Source organism: Pseudophryne corroboree, chromosome 2, assembly GCF_028390025.1.
Source record: "Pseudophryne corroboree isolate aPseCor3 chromosome 2, aPseCor3.hap2, whole genome shotgun sequence".
In the NCBI taxonomy this organism is placed as follows: Eukaryota; Metazoa; Chordata; class Amphibia; order Anura; family Myobatrachidae; genus Pseudophryne; species Pseudophryne corroboree.
The window spans coordinates 864,410,975-864,424,516 of NC_086445.1; the positions used below are offsets into that span (position 1 = coordinate 864,410,975).

Genomic DNA, 13,542 nt, shown 5'->3' on the forward strand with positions numbered 1-13,542 from the left:
CGTCCTGCCACTGCTCCATGGGGTCTCAATTTAGTGTTGGAATTCCTGAAATCTGACCTTTTCGAACCTCTAGAGCAAGTAGATCTAAAATATGGGTGTTGGAAAATGACCTTACTGTTGGCTTTAGCATCGGTCAGACGGGTCTCGGAATTAGGGGCCCTGTCATGTAAGAGCACTTTTCTTGTTTTTCATGAAGACCGGGCAGAACTCCGTACGAAGGCAGAGTTCTTACCTAAGGTGGTATCTGGTTTTCACATAAACCAGCCAATTGTGGTTCCATCATTCCAGGACCGGTCAGAAGACGTTTCCCTGGATGTGGTCAGAGCTTTAAAAGTGTACGTTCCGGTTACTAGTTCGCTTAAGAGAAAAGACGCCTTGTTTTTGTTAGGTATAATGGTCCCAGGAAAGGTTGGCCAGCTTCAAAACAAACCTTCACTAGATGGATAAGACTGACCATCAAGCAAGCATATACAGTATCTCAAATGGTAGGAGAGTCCCGTTTCAGGTGGGTGCTCATACCACCAGATCAGTGGGGGCTTCTTGGGCTGCAGCTAGAGGAGCTTCCACTGGCCAACTTTGCAGCGCTTCAACGTGGTACCATCAGCACACACGTTCACTTGCTTTTACAAATTTGATACTTTTGCATATAGAGATTCAAATTTTAGTCATTTTGGTTCCCCGGGCTCCGGACGGCACTCCCGCCCATGGGAGTATCTTTGGGACGTCCCCAGCTGTTTGCGATCTCCAGTGTCCCCTAGTGGATGAGAGAGAAAAGAGGATTTTGGTACTTACCGATAAATACATTTCTCTGAATCCGCTCGGGGACACTGGACGCCCGCCTCGGTGCTGTCAGCCTTTCGTGTTCTTGTTAAATTTGGTCAAGCAAGTTTTTTTATATTTCACTGTTTTGACAGTTCTTGGTTGCTGTTTTGACATTGTGATATGTTGGGCTCTGTGACGAAACGAGATGAGCCTGGACTTTTTATTCATCACTTATTTCTCACAGTATAATGTACATTTTAATCCTTGGCCCAGTCTAGTTATATACACCAGAGCATAGGTGTATCGTGTACTGTTATTTCATGTTAAGTATATATTGCCCTTGCTATTACCTGCAATATGGTCTGTATTGGAAATATAAAAACCATTGCCATACTGTGTGACTATAGCTGGACAGCAGAAGCCATAGTGTGTGACAAGAGGGAGTGCCAGGCGGCTGTGCTAGGTCATTACCATTTGGATCACATATGTGAGTCCATTGTGTGAGGTGTGATAGGTGTTGCTGGTAATGTAATCAGTACAATGACTGAGTGACTGGTAACATCGCTAGATGCTAGCCAAAGTTATTTATCTAGGCCATCAGGTAATCTGGGAGATAATTAGGTTAGAACTCCCAGAGGATGTACAATGAGTCTCCACAGCACTACTGGCTGAAATAGCCTTGGGATATCCTGACCCAACCCCCTGAGTAGACTGTTTGGCACCAGAGGGGATCTGCCAGTCAGGTATATAAGGAGGGCAGATCTCAATGGAGGCGATTCTATTGTGGTGGAACCTGTGAACCAGACATCAGCAGGAAACCCCCTGAGCTGGGCATCGCTGTGCCACCAAAGAAAACCCTACCAGGACAGGGTCGGTGTGAGCCAGTACTCCAAGCTGGGGGACACTGGACTGTCTAGCTAACGGTAGTGGTAAGGATAAAGATTAATACTGTTGCTACTTGTGGATGTTGACTGCAAGAGGTTGCTGGAGGATATGCGCTACCAGTTACCCTGTAACGTGGCCATCTTATGGTGTTGTGCTGGCATAATAAAGATTTTTTTTTTTATATATATTCTGATCTGCCCGAGTGAATTGAATCCCACAGAGGGTAACCACCGCCCCAGCGAAGCGTGGTTTCCTCACAGGCTCCTTCCCTCGAAGCGTGAGGCTTTCATGTTCCCTCTTCTCTCCGTCAATTTTTCAAACTGGAGGGATAGGTGGTCGTGAAGGGGGTGGAGCCAGCTGTGAATCATTTTTTTTAAATTAATTCTTTGTGCCACCTCCAGTCTGCAGTCTTCACACCCTAGCTGTTTAAGATCTCCAGTGTCCCCGAGTGGATTCAGAGAAATGGATTTATCGGTAAGTACCAAAATCCTCTTTTCTTCTCTTAGGTGGGCATGACTGTCCATTGTCGAATAATGAAAATCAACATTGAGAAGTTCAGTGTTGATATGACTTGCCGAACATCTGATCTGATGGACAAAAACAATGAATGGAAGTTGCCAAAGGACACCTACTATGATTTTGATACAGAGGCCGCACATCAAAAGCAAGATGAAGAACTGAAGAAAAAGCAGCAGCGTACAAGTAAGTGTGTTGCCCTTGATTTTCTTCAGCAAAATGGGGTAAGGCGAATGTGGAAACATCATTGTAAGATGCTGAGATGGATTCATTCTCTGTGTTATCCATTTGTTATGTACTGCGGCTAAAGACTTTGTTTCTGTTATCTAAAGACGTAAAGGGAATAACATGGTATGGTTGACCTGATATATTAAAGTAGGAAGAAAATGAAAGCATTTATTTTGAACGGTGATAAGTGAACATCTTCAGATAGATGGTGACCGTAGTTGCACTCAATGCAAAGTTTCAAGATGTCAGTTTCTTCTATGAGCCCAGTGGTTCCCCAGCTTTCTTGAATCATAGCGCCCTACAGTATGAGCATTTTTCTTCAAGGCACCCCTAGTCCAAACGATTCGTATTGAAATATAAATAAAAAATATTAAATTAAGTAAATGGTGCTTATGTATCATCCTTAGGTTCAGTTATGTTGTGGTGGACATAGTTGAGGTTCTGAGTGCCCACATGTTTTAGGTTTGTCAGCCACAAGCACTGGTTTTGCCTATTACTGTTTTGGTCTTGACCACCAGCCTGAGACACCTCTGCAAGAGCCTCATGGTGCCTACGCTCATAGTTTGGGAACCACTGTATTAGCTAGTTATTACCTGCCTTATAAATCATTTTCATAACACAAACATTTGTACGGCTATCTTCCAGCTTACATAAAGCGAGTCATCGCCCATCCTTCTTTTCACAATATTAATTTCAAGCAAGCTGAGAAGATGATGGAGACAATGGATCAAGGAGATGTCATCATCCGACCAAGTAGTAAAGGCGAAAACCATTTAACAGTCACATGGAAGGTCAGCGAAGGCATCTACCAGCATGTGGATGTTAAAGAGGAGGGGAAGGAGAATGCCTTCAGCCTGGGGTCCACTCTCTGGATTAACACTGAGGTATAGTGAAAGTACAGAACAGATAATGGTGTAATTAGGGTAGGTTTGGCTACTTTGGATTTATTACTGGTTACAAGTAAATGTAACCCGCAAGAATCATTCTCATTTACTCCAAAAAAAAAATGTTCTAGTACCAAATTAGAACTTTGGTTACTTCATTGTCGCATTACGCTTCGTGTTAACAGTTGGAGCAGTTCACATGGTGTTAAACTGAAGTATTTTTAAAGTCTGTCTTTATCTTGGGAATTATGTCTTTTACAGTCTTGTATTTATACATCTTCATGTAGGAATTTGAGGACCTGGATGAAATTATTGCCCGGTTTGTCCAACCGATGGCTTCTTTTGCAAGAGATCTAGTCAGCCACAAGTACTATCAAGACTGTAACTGTGGAGACAAGAAGGTAAATAAAAGATAATTGAATGTATATAAAGAACAAGTCTGTCCACCTAGTTGCTCTCTAAGATGCAATATGTAATAATAAGTGTGTGTGACCCTGTTGTATGACCTTGTTTGGTTGCGATTCTCAAGTTTCCACCACACCGCTTAATAAGTAGTATGGATGCAGAAAATGACTGGTGTAATTGTATGATACAGCAAATAGCAAGCTGACACTTAGTCTGTGGAATGAAGCACATGTCAATCACTGTACATATACATAGGACAGGAAGCTCTTTCTGCACCATGCACATGCTGGAGACATCTAAGAAGCTGTGAAGGAAACTTGATTGTAATTTATAAATAGTGACTGCTATCCTGCTGTTGAGTCTATATACAGTATTTCCCTATTGCCCTTGTCCAAGATGATCTTTACGTTGCTTATCATATCTTACTGACTACATTTACTTTCATTTTTCATATCCAGAAACTTGAAGAACTTTTAATAAAAACCAAGAAGGAAAAGCCGACATTCATTCCATATTTCATCTCTGCTAGTAAGGAGCTCCCTGGGAAATTCCTCCTGGGATATCAGCCTCGAGCTAAACCAAGGTAGATACCCTGATGTCTGCAGGCTCTTGTTATCAGAGGTGTTATGACTGAGTGTCATGTGTAATGCAGCCAGTTTATGCTCCTCAATCTTTTCTTCCATAGAGTGGAGTATGTTACTGTAACACCAGAAGGCTTTAGGTATAGGGGACAGATGTTTTCTACAGTCAATGGACTTTTCCGGTGGTTTAAAGATCACTACCAGGACCCTGTACCAGGTGAGTCTTTCTTAATTCCATTTATATTTCTCATCGGAAACCAAAGATTTCCAGAAATAGATGTGGAAGCTGAAATCAAACTCGCTGTTCTCGTTCTAACGATATTGTAACAATGTAAATAGCAATCTGATATTGTCTGTAGAACATTATAATACAAAAGCTCTACACTGTCTTTTCTTGTTGTTCTTGTAATGTTATGTCCTCCAGAGACATGCACAAGGCTGACTACATGTCCTTACTACATGTATATATTGATTTGCATCTGACAGGTATCACCCCAAGCAGCAGCAGCAGAACTAGAACTCCGGCCTCCATGAGTGCCACGCCTGCCAATATTAACCTTGCTGGTATGAGTCCATGTTCATTTGCCTCATTATAGCAGTTCTTGGGAGGTTGACCTAATGTTTTTCATTGGGATGCTTTATTTACAGATCTGACTCGCGCTGTCAATGCCCTGCCACAAAACATGACCTCGCAGATGTTTAATGCTATTGCTGCAGTTACTGGACAACATGGGCAGAACCCCAATGCCACACCTGCACAATGGGCATCCAGCCAGTACGGATACAGTGGAGGCAGCGGAGGTGGCAGCAGTGCATATCATGTAAGTATCTCCTTAGATACCCTGAGGTAATTCAGCTGGTATTGAGCTGCAGTTCCCAGCATGCCTTGGCAAACCCTGCGGAAAGGATCCGACAGGTCAGTATTCAATGCTGGGCCAAACCCGATAGGTTTGCAGCAGGGATGGATTTCTGCAGCACTCCGAGTCGAGGTCAGAGCAGAGAAACATCCAGGCAGCGCTGTATTAAGCATGTGGACTCTGCGCAGTAAGAAGGTAGGGAAAGCCAAGGGTAGCTGAGCCTGTTACCGCCAAGTTTCATTGCCGTCCGCCCAGCAGTGCACAAACTGCTACCCCCTCTCCAGCTGCGGCGCAGGCAGCGCTGAGTGTGAGGAGGCGGCGGCAGGGTCCCCTAACCGAGGCCGCGGCTTCAGAGCGTGATGCCGGCCACAGGCGGGTCCCGTAAACGCGGGTCTCCGGGAGTTGAGAGAGGAAGGTGAGAGTGAGGGAGGGGGTGCGGAGGGCTGGAAAAAGGAGAATTGGGAAGGGTAATGAAGGGAGTCGGGCTTGAAACAGGGTTTGCCAGAGGGAGCTGATGTGGAGCACTTCTGCTCCTGCTGAGTGCTAGGCCACGCCCCCCACCACCCAAACCCGACAGGTTTGGCCCGTTCCCAACAATGGCAAGCCGACTTGACATTGCCGGAAATGGGGCTAAATAACCTGTCTGGTTTGGCCACGCTTCCAACAATACATACGGCGCGATCCGCATGTATTCCGACAGGCTTCTGAATTGTCGGAACAAAACGGCCCCCTATTGAATAGATCGGAACCCCTTCCAACCTAAATCTGTCCGAAGCTGCCGTCTTTCTGACAAGACGGCAGCTTCCGACGCATTTTGAATACACCCCTATGCTGCAATAAACTTCACTTATAGACTATAAGAAAAACATTAATAACCCTAATTGCTTATACCTTAATACAGCGAATATAATCAGTGTATTGTACAACAAAGTGTATAGGTGTAAAGATAAGCAACCTGTGGGACTGGAGAACTAGAAATCCTGATATGCTCTGCTAGCAAGCAGTTGTCATTTACTACTTTGCAAAGCCCTGCCAGGTGCTTTAGGATGCCTTTGCTTTGCACCTTCCATTTTATGCTAATCTAGTCTCTAATTTCACTTCTCACCATTTATTAGAAAGGGAGTCTATTACAAGGTAATGTGTGAATAATGCTTTTTTGATGTATTAACAGTGATTTTGTTTGTCTATCAGGTTTTTACAACCCCAGCACAGCAGCCTGTGGCTACCCCTCTGATGACTCCAAGTTATTCTTATGCCACCCCCAGTCAGCCTATGGCAACACCACAGTATCACCAGCTGCCGCCAAGTGCCACGCCCACCCCAGCACCTACTCCACAGTCCTCCCATTCACAAAGTTCGTCCAGCTCCAGTTCCCGGCACAGACAACAGTCCAAGTAAGTACATCTTCTGTAGTTTAGAGAGATGAGAGTAGGACTTCTGTAATATAATAACACTTTCTCATAGTGGTCCCCAGATATTTGCTTTCATCGGTCAAGTAAATGACACTAATTAAATATAATAACACATTATACAGCATGATTCACCATAGGATTAAAGATGAGAGATTACAATGACGGAATGCCCTCAGATTGTTTGGATTTATTTGATAATATGGCAGTGTGCACAAAGGTGCAGTAACCCATAGCAACTAATCATATTGCAGCTGTCATAATATAATACTGTTCAAATATGGAAAGACAGCTTATGATTGATTATGTTTTAATTGTGTCATGTGTGTCACTAAATCTATTGCTGTCTGCATTCAGATTAACAAATATGTAACAAACATTGCAAGCTGGTTTTCAATATTCCTTTTCTGTATCTTATCATTAGGTTAACTTTAAGCAGTTTCCTGCATTACATTCTATAGTACTTAATTTATACCTTTGCAGATACTGTACAAACTCCCACCTAGTTTAGATTTCATGTACCAGCTATTTGGCACAGTTGATTGTCTATATTGTATTGTGTTAGGCCCAGGGAAGAGGATTTTATTTATTTATTTTTTTATTATTTTTCTACCTACTGTAGAACAAACAGCCATGCGGCTATCGACTGGGGCAAAATGGCAGAGCAGTGGATGCATGAAAAAGAGGCAGAAAGACGGAAACAAAAGCAGCGCTTAACCCCTCGTCCTTCTCCAAGTCCTATGATTGAGAGTACGCCCATGTCTGTCGCAGGGGACGCCACACCACTACTTGATGAAATGGACCGATGAACGCATGGCACATGATTTGGAATAAACATTCGATTGACAGATGGAACAGACTTTCCCAATGTTGACAATTGTATGAAATGGTTTCCTAGCTCATAATTGAGCATGTTTGTTTAACAGGCCAATGTGTGCGTAGCCATACATGAGACAGCTGGGCCCTTCCACGTGCAGCCTATATTTACTTGATGAGTACTTGGGAAATCACTTCTCGTGCACCACGCCTCAATATCACATTGGTTTAATATTATAGTATTGTTTTACTTCCAGGAAGGGAGGTAGAGTATAAAAATGCTACTTGTTTTTATGACCTATGTTTTAAACATAGAATGGGCTTAACTTTTATTTTAATTGCAAGTTCGGCCAAAGAATGATAAAAAGAGGAGAGGTCTTGAAGCAAAGATCTCGCTACTCTCCTGAATGTGCTGAGCAATCAGAGCTGCCGGAGCTGCTTTATAAAGACACTTGGTCATAAGGGCTTATGGGAACCATGATTAGGAAACATAGTCTGCCAGAGGCAGCTGTCCTGGGCTCCCCCGTACCAGTGTGTTACTGATCTCTAACTAGACTTAAGAAGGACATGCTTCATTACAGTAACAGATTCTTAGTCTCTGGTTGGATAGATTTGGGTAAATGTATTTATTATTTTTTGTTTTTCTTTGCCCTGATTCCTCTACTCACTGCAAGCTCCGCTAACAGTACACTTGTGGCTGTGCGCGCTCTCATTGCGTACATACTGTATGTGACAAACGTAGCATTCTGTTTGTTTTTTATCATTTCCATTGCAGTGCGGAGGTGTCTTGGATTTCTGCTGCGCCTTACAGTTCTTTTTTTTTTTTTTTTTTTCTCTTTGGGTTTTTTCTGCAGCAGATAAATAAATAGTCTGTAAAGAAATAATGTGTGCTTGTATTTTTTTGCTCTTTAAGACATGTCAAGTACAGTATTTTATTTGATTTTTGTGGCCTTCTACCTTACTGGTTTCTTTTTTAGGTGTGCTGCTAGAAGACTGGTGCAATAAATGGTGAAAAATGCAACATTTTGTTATAAATAGGGTGCCATATACCTACTTTAATTGCCTAAGGAAAACTATTAGCAAACCATTTAATTAACAGAAAATTTGCGTAAAAGTGTGCTTATGGAATAGAACTTTTCCCCAGTTCACCGGCTCTCCTGCTGTTATATATATTTCTACAGACATGCAGTGTAAATTAAAAAGGAAAAAGCTGGCAACAAATAGCAATAGTTTGATGTGGCCCTTCTGTGACTTGCTAGAGGCAAGCGCGATAAGCTGCAGGCCTACACAATTTTGGTGTTGGTGGTTTGCACAAAACTGGGTAGATAATGACTGCAGTAGTTGGCTGAGGATTGAGCCCCTATACAAACAAATTCATTAGCACCTGCTAACGGAAAGTGCTAAGAAGTGGGTTAGTGCCCTCAATGGAATCTAGGGTCCAAATGTAATAGTCTGCGATTTGCATTACTGGCACAATTCCAGCAAGATAGTCTTTAGATCTGAAGCAACAATTAGTTTAATGGCATAGCCATGTTTGCTTTAAACTGCGCCAGGTTCCTATTACAGGTTGAGTATCCCATATCCAAATATTCCGAAATACGGAATATTCCGAAATACGGACTTTTTTGAGTGAGAGTGAGATAGTGAAACCTTTGTTTTTTGATGACTCAATGTACACAAACTTTGTTTAATACACAGTTATTAAAAATATTGTATTAAATGACCTTCAGGCTGTGTTTATAAGGTGTATATGAAACATAAATGAATTGTGTGAATGTAGACACACTTTGTTTAATGTACAAAGTTATAAAAAATATTGGCTAAAATGACCTTCAGGCTGTGTGTATAAGGTGTATATGAAACATAAATGCATTCTGTGCTTAGATTTAGGTCCCATCACCATGATATCTCATTATGGTATGCAATTATTCCAAAATACGGAAAAATCCGATATCCAAAATACCTCTGGTCCCAAGCATTTTGGATAAGGGAGACTCAACCTGTATTACATTTAGTCCTAGGTTTTTATAATGTCAGCAACAAAGTACCTGAAAACAATAGGCACAGTTATGTTTAACCCTAGTTTTTGCTGGGCTCTGGGCAAAATGTTGCTAACTGTCACAGTATGGTGGTAAAGGCGTGCATGTAAAGCTCTGCTTATGTTTAAGTGTGATGGGAATTTACAGCAACTCTAAACATGGTCATTTTACCCTGTAATGTGCCTGCAATTGCCACATAAACCCCACGATATGGGCGATGGAATAGCAATTGCTTGGACAGAATATATATATATATTTCTCTTACGTCCTAGAGGATGCTGGGGTCCACATTAGTACCATGGGGTATAGACGGGTCCACTAGGAGCCATGGGCACTTTAAGAGTTTAATAGTGTGGGCTGGCTCCTCCCTCTATGCCCCTCCTACCAGACTCAGTTTACAAAATGTGCCCAGTGGAGCCGGTTACTGCTAGGGGAGCTCCTAGAGCTTTTCTGGGTTTATTATTTTATTTTAAGATGTTAGGCACAGGGAGGCTGCTGGCAACAGCCTCCCTGCTTCATGGGACTTAGGGGGGGGGAGTAGTAGCCAACCCTCGAGGTTAATGGCCACTATTTCCGCTGACAGGACACTGAGCTCCTGAGGCTGTCGATCGCAAGCCCCCGAGGCAATCGCTCACTCCCGCAGCACTGCCGCCACCCACTAACAGCCAGAAGACGTCGGTGGTGAATAGGAAGCCGGCGCCCCGACAAGCGGGGAGCCGGTGAGAATGGCGGGATCAGGGTGGGAGCGCAGCGCTGAAGCTGCGCTCCATGAGGACTCAGCGGTACTGTAGTGCGGCGCTGTGAGGGGCGCCCTAGGCCAGCGACAATACCCTAAGACTATCAGAGACTCTGTGCTACTGCTAGTCACAATTACCTTAGGCCAGTATAATCCTTTGAAGTGCGGGAAAACGTGCCATTACAAGGGGGCGGAGCTTCTCAGAGCGGACCCAGCACTCACCAGCGCCATTTTCCTCCCTGCAGATCACAGATGCTGACAGGGAGCGCTGACCCTCCACATAACTCCAGCTACCCTGTGCGGTACCAGGGGGTTGTAGAAGGGGGGGGGGGGGGGAGAGTGTTTGTTCACTAAATTCCTGTGCAGTCTATTAAGGTTACTCAGGCAGCGCCGGGCTGTTATTATATAGCTGCCTACGGGGGCGCTGTGTTGGCTGGCTCCTTAACTCTGTGTCTCTTTGAAGGTACTTGGGGGAAACTGTGACTGACATTTTCCTGTGTGTGTGTGTATGATTTAGATCTCACATTACCATGTCCAGGGACTCTGTGTCTTGTGCTGCAGAATATGTATCTTCTCCAGAGCAATCCATTCCATGTACTCAGGAATGCAATATAATGTCTCAACCTTCCGAATCCGAACCCCTGTGGGTGGCTTCCATTAAGGGAATGATAACCCAGACTTCATCTAGGATAGCTCAATATGAGACTGAAACACAGGTTTTGAAAAAATCTGTAGAGGTTTTGCCGTATTCTACTCCCACTACCTCATCAAAATCCCCTGGTATATGCCCACAAAAACGTGCTCTTACCCAGGTAATGCAGGTCGACACCGATACCGACTCTGACACGGGTGACGGGGATATACTGAGGGGGGAGGCATTTCTTGCTAAGGGGTTGCAGCTCATGATTGAGGCCATTCGGGACGTTTTACACATTTCTGACAAGGTATCTGAACAGGTCGAGGAGGCTTACATTACTGACAATAAAAAAGCCTCCCTAACCTTCCCTGCGTCTAAGGAATTGAACGCATTATTTGAGAAATTCTGGGAAAACCCGGAGAAAAAATTCCAGATCCCAAAGAGGGTTCTCGTTGCTTTTCTTTTCCCTGAAGAGGATAGGAAAAAGTGGGAAAAAACCCCTATAGTAGAGGCTTCTGTATCTAGATTGTCTAAAAAGGTGGTTTTACCTGTCCTGGGTCTACCGATTTGAAAGCCGGCAGACCGCAAGATTGAGACCGCTCAAATCTATATACACTGCTATCATTTGTGCATGGATTTCTAAAGCCATAGTAAAGTGGTCAGGCACATTACTAGAGGATTTAGGTACTATGGATAGAAGTGACATTGAAATGTTTTTACGTCACATACAGGATTCTGCAGGTTTCATGGTGGAGGCCATGAAGGATCTTGGTCATCTGAATGCACGGACGTCTTCCATGGCTGTCTCGGCACGCAGGGGACTCTGGCTGCGCCAATGGTCTGCGGATGCAGAATCCAAGAAGAGTGTGGAGAACCTACCCTTCACAGGTCAGGCTCTATTTGGGGAAGCTTTGGATGCTTGGATTTCCACGGCAACTGCGGGTAAGTCAACTTTTCTTCCCTCAGCCACCCAACGCAGAAGAAGTCTTTTTCTACGTCTACAATGCAGTGCTTTCGAACTGCAAAGGTTAAGAAGTCCAAAGCCTCTTCCACCTTCTTCAGAGGTGTTAGAGGAAAATCCAGAAAACCTGCACTGACAGGTTCCCAGGAACAGAAGCCGGGTTCTGCTTCCTGAAAATCCTCAGCGTGACTGTGGACCTCCCAGCCTGGAGATCGGGCAGGTGGCAGCTCGTCTACGGAATTTCAGTCAGGTCTGGATGTCCTCAGGCCTGGACCCCTGGGTGCAAGATATTGTTTCCCAAGGGTACAGACTGGAGTTTCAAGAACTTCCACCTCACAGATTCTTCAAATCAGGCTTACCAGCTTTGCTGACAAAAAGGGCTATCCTGCAGGAAGCCATTCAAAAATTGAAAAAAGCAAATGTCATTGTTCCAGTTCCACCTCATCTGGTAAACAAGGGTTACTACTCAAACCGATTTGTGGTGCCGAAACTGGACAGTTCGGTCAGACCATTATTGAACCTCAAATCGTTAAATCCATATTTGAGGGATTTCAAGTTCAAGATGGAATCTCTGAGAACGGTGATCTCAGGTCTGGAGGAGGGGGAATTCCTGGTATCCTTAGATATCAAGGATGCATACCTTTACATTCCAATTTGGCCGCTGCACCAGGCTTATCTCAGATTTGCACTGTTGGACTGTCACTATCCGTTCCAGGCGCTGCCATTCGGCCTATCCACGGCACCGAGGATGTTCACCAAGGTAATGGCAGAGAGATGAGGCTCCTACTCCGCAAGCAGGGAGTGAACATAATTACATATCTGGACGACCTGCTGATCAAAGCATCGTCCGGGAAGAAGTTGTTGCAGTCCATTGTTCTCACAACTCGACTGCTCAGGGATCATGGATGTATCCTAAATCTTCCGAAGTCACATTTGGAGCAGACAAGGAGATTCTTTCCTAGGGATGATCCTCGACACGGAAGTGCAGAGGGTATTTCTACCGGTGGAGAAAGCGTTGGTGATACAATCAATGGTCCGGGATGTCTTGAAGCCTGCCCGGATATCGGTTCATCAGTGCATTCGCCTTCTGGGGAAGATGGTTGCCTCCTACGAGGCTCTACAGTACAGAAGATTTCATGCACGGTCCTTCCAACTGGATCTCCTGGACAAGTGGTCGGGATCTCACCTGCACATGCACCAGAGGATACATCTGTCACCGAAAGACAGGATTTCGCTCCTATGGTGGCTGCAAATGCCTCACCTTCTCGAGGGACGCAGGTTCGGGATTCAGAACTGGATCCTACTTTCCACAGATGCAAGTCTCAGAGGTTGGGGAGCGGTCACCCAGGGGGAAACCTTCCAAGGCAGGTGGTCAAGTCTGGAATCCATCCTTCCGATAAACATTCTGGAACTGAGAGCCGTGTACAACTGCCTTCTACAAGCAGCACATCTTCTGCAAGATCAGGCCGTTCAGGTGCAGTCGGACAATGTAACGACGGTGGCCTACATAAAACGACAAGGTGGAATGAAGAGCAGAGGTAACAAAGATTCTCCTCTGGGCAGAAAAGTACGCGATGGCATTATCAGCAATCTTCATTACGGGAGTGGACAACTGGGAAGCGGACTTCCTCAGCAGACACGACCTCCATCCAGGAGAGTGGGGACTCCACCCTGAGGTGTTCGCAGAGGTGACAAGTCTTTGGGGCATATCTCAAATAGACATGATGGCCTCAACAAGAAGCTTTGCAGGTACTGTTCCAGGTTGAGAGACCCACAGGCGGTGGCGGTGGACTCACTGGTAACGCCGTGGATCTTCCAGTCGGTGT

The 13,542-nt window shown here is 44.6% G+C and overlaps 1 protein-coding gene across 1 annotated transcript in view; it reads left to right on the plus strand.

Annotated features, from left to right (window-relative positions):
* SUPT6H (SPT6 homolog, histone chaperone and transcription elongation factor) overlaps positions 1–8,227 on the plus strand; it is a 288,449-nt gene extending 280,222 nt beyond the window's left edge. Inside the window, exons 29-37 of the mRNA XM_063955884.1 lie at positions 2,154–2,349; positions 3,037–3,275; positions 3,563–3,676; positions 4,139–4,263; positions 4,366–4,478; positions 4,748–4,825; positions 4,910–5,082; positions 6,310–6,512; positions 7,150–8,227. Of these exons, the coding sequence (XP_063811954.1) occupies positions 2,154–2,349; positions 3,037–3,275; positions 3,563–3,676; positions 4,139–4,263; positions 4,366–4,478; positions 4,748–4,825; positions 4,910–5,082; positions 6,310–6,512; positions 7,150–7,336 (1,428 nt within the window). The 3' untranslated portion in view covers positions 7,337–8,227. The remainder of the gene's footprint in view (positions 1–2,153; positions 2,350–3,036; positions 3,276–3,562; positions 3,677–4,138; positions 4,264–4,365; positions 4,479–4,747; positions 4,826–4,909; positions 5,083–6,309; positions 6,513–7,149) is intronic.
* The last annotated feature ends 5,315 nt before the right edge of the window (positions 8,228–13,542 follow it).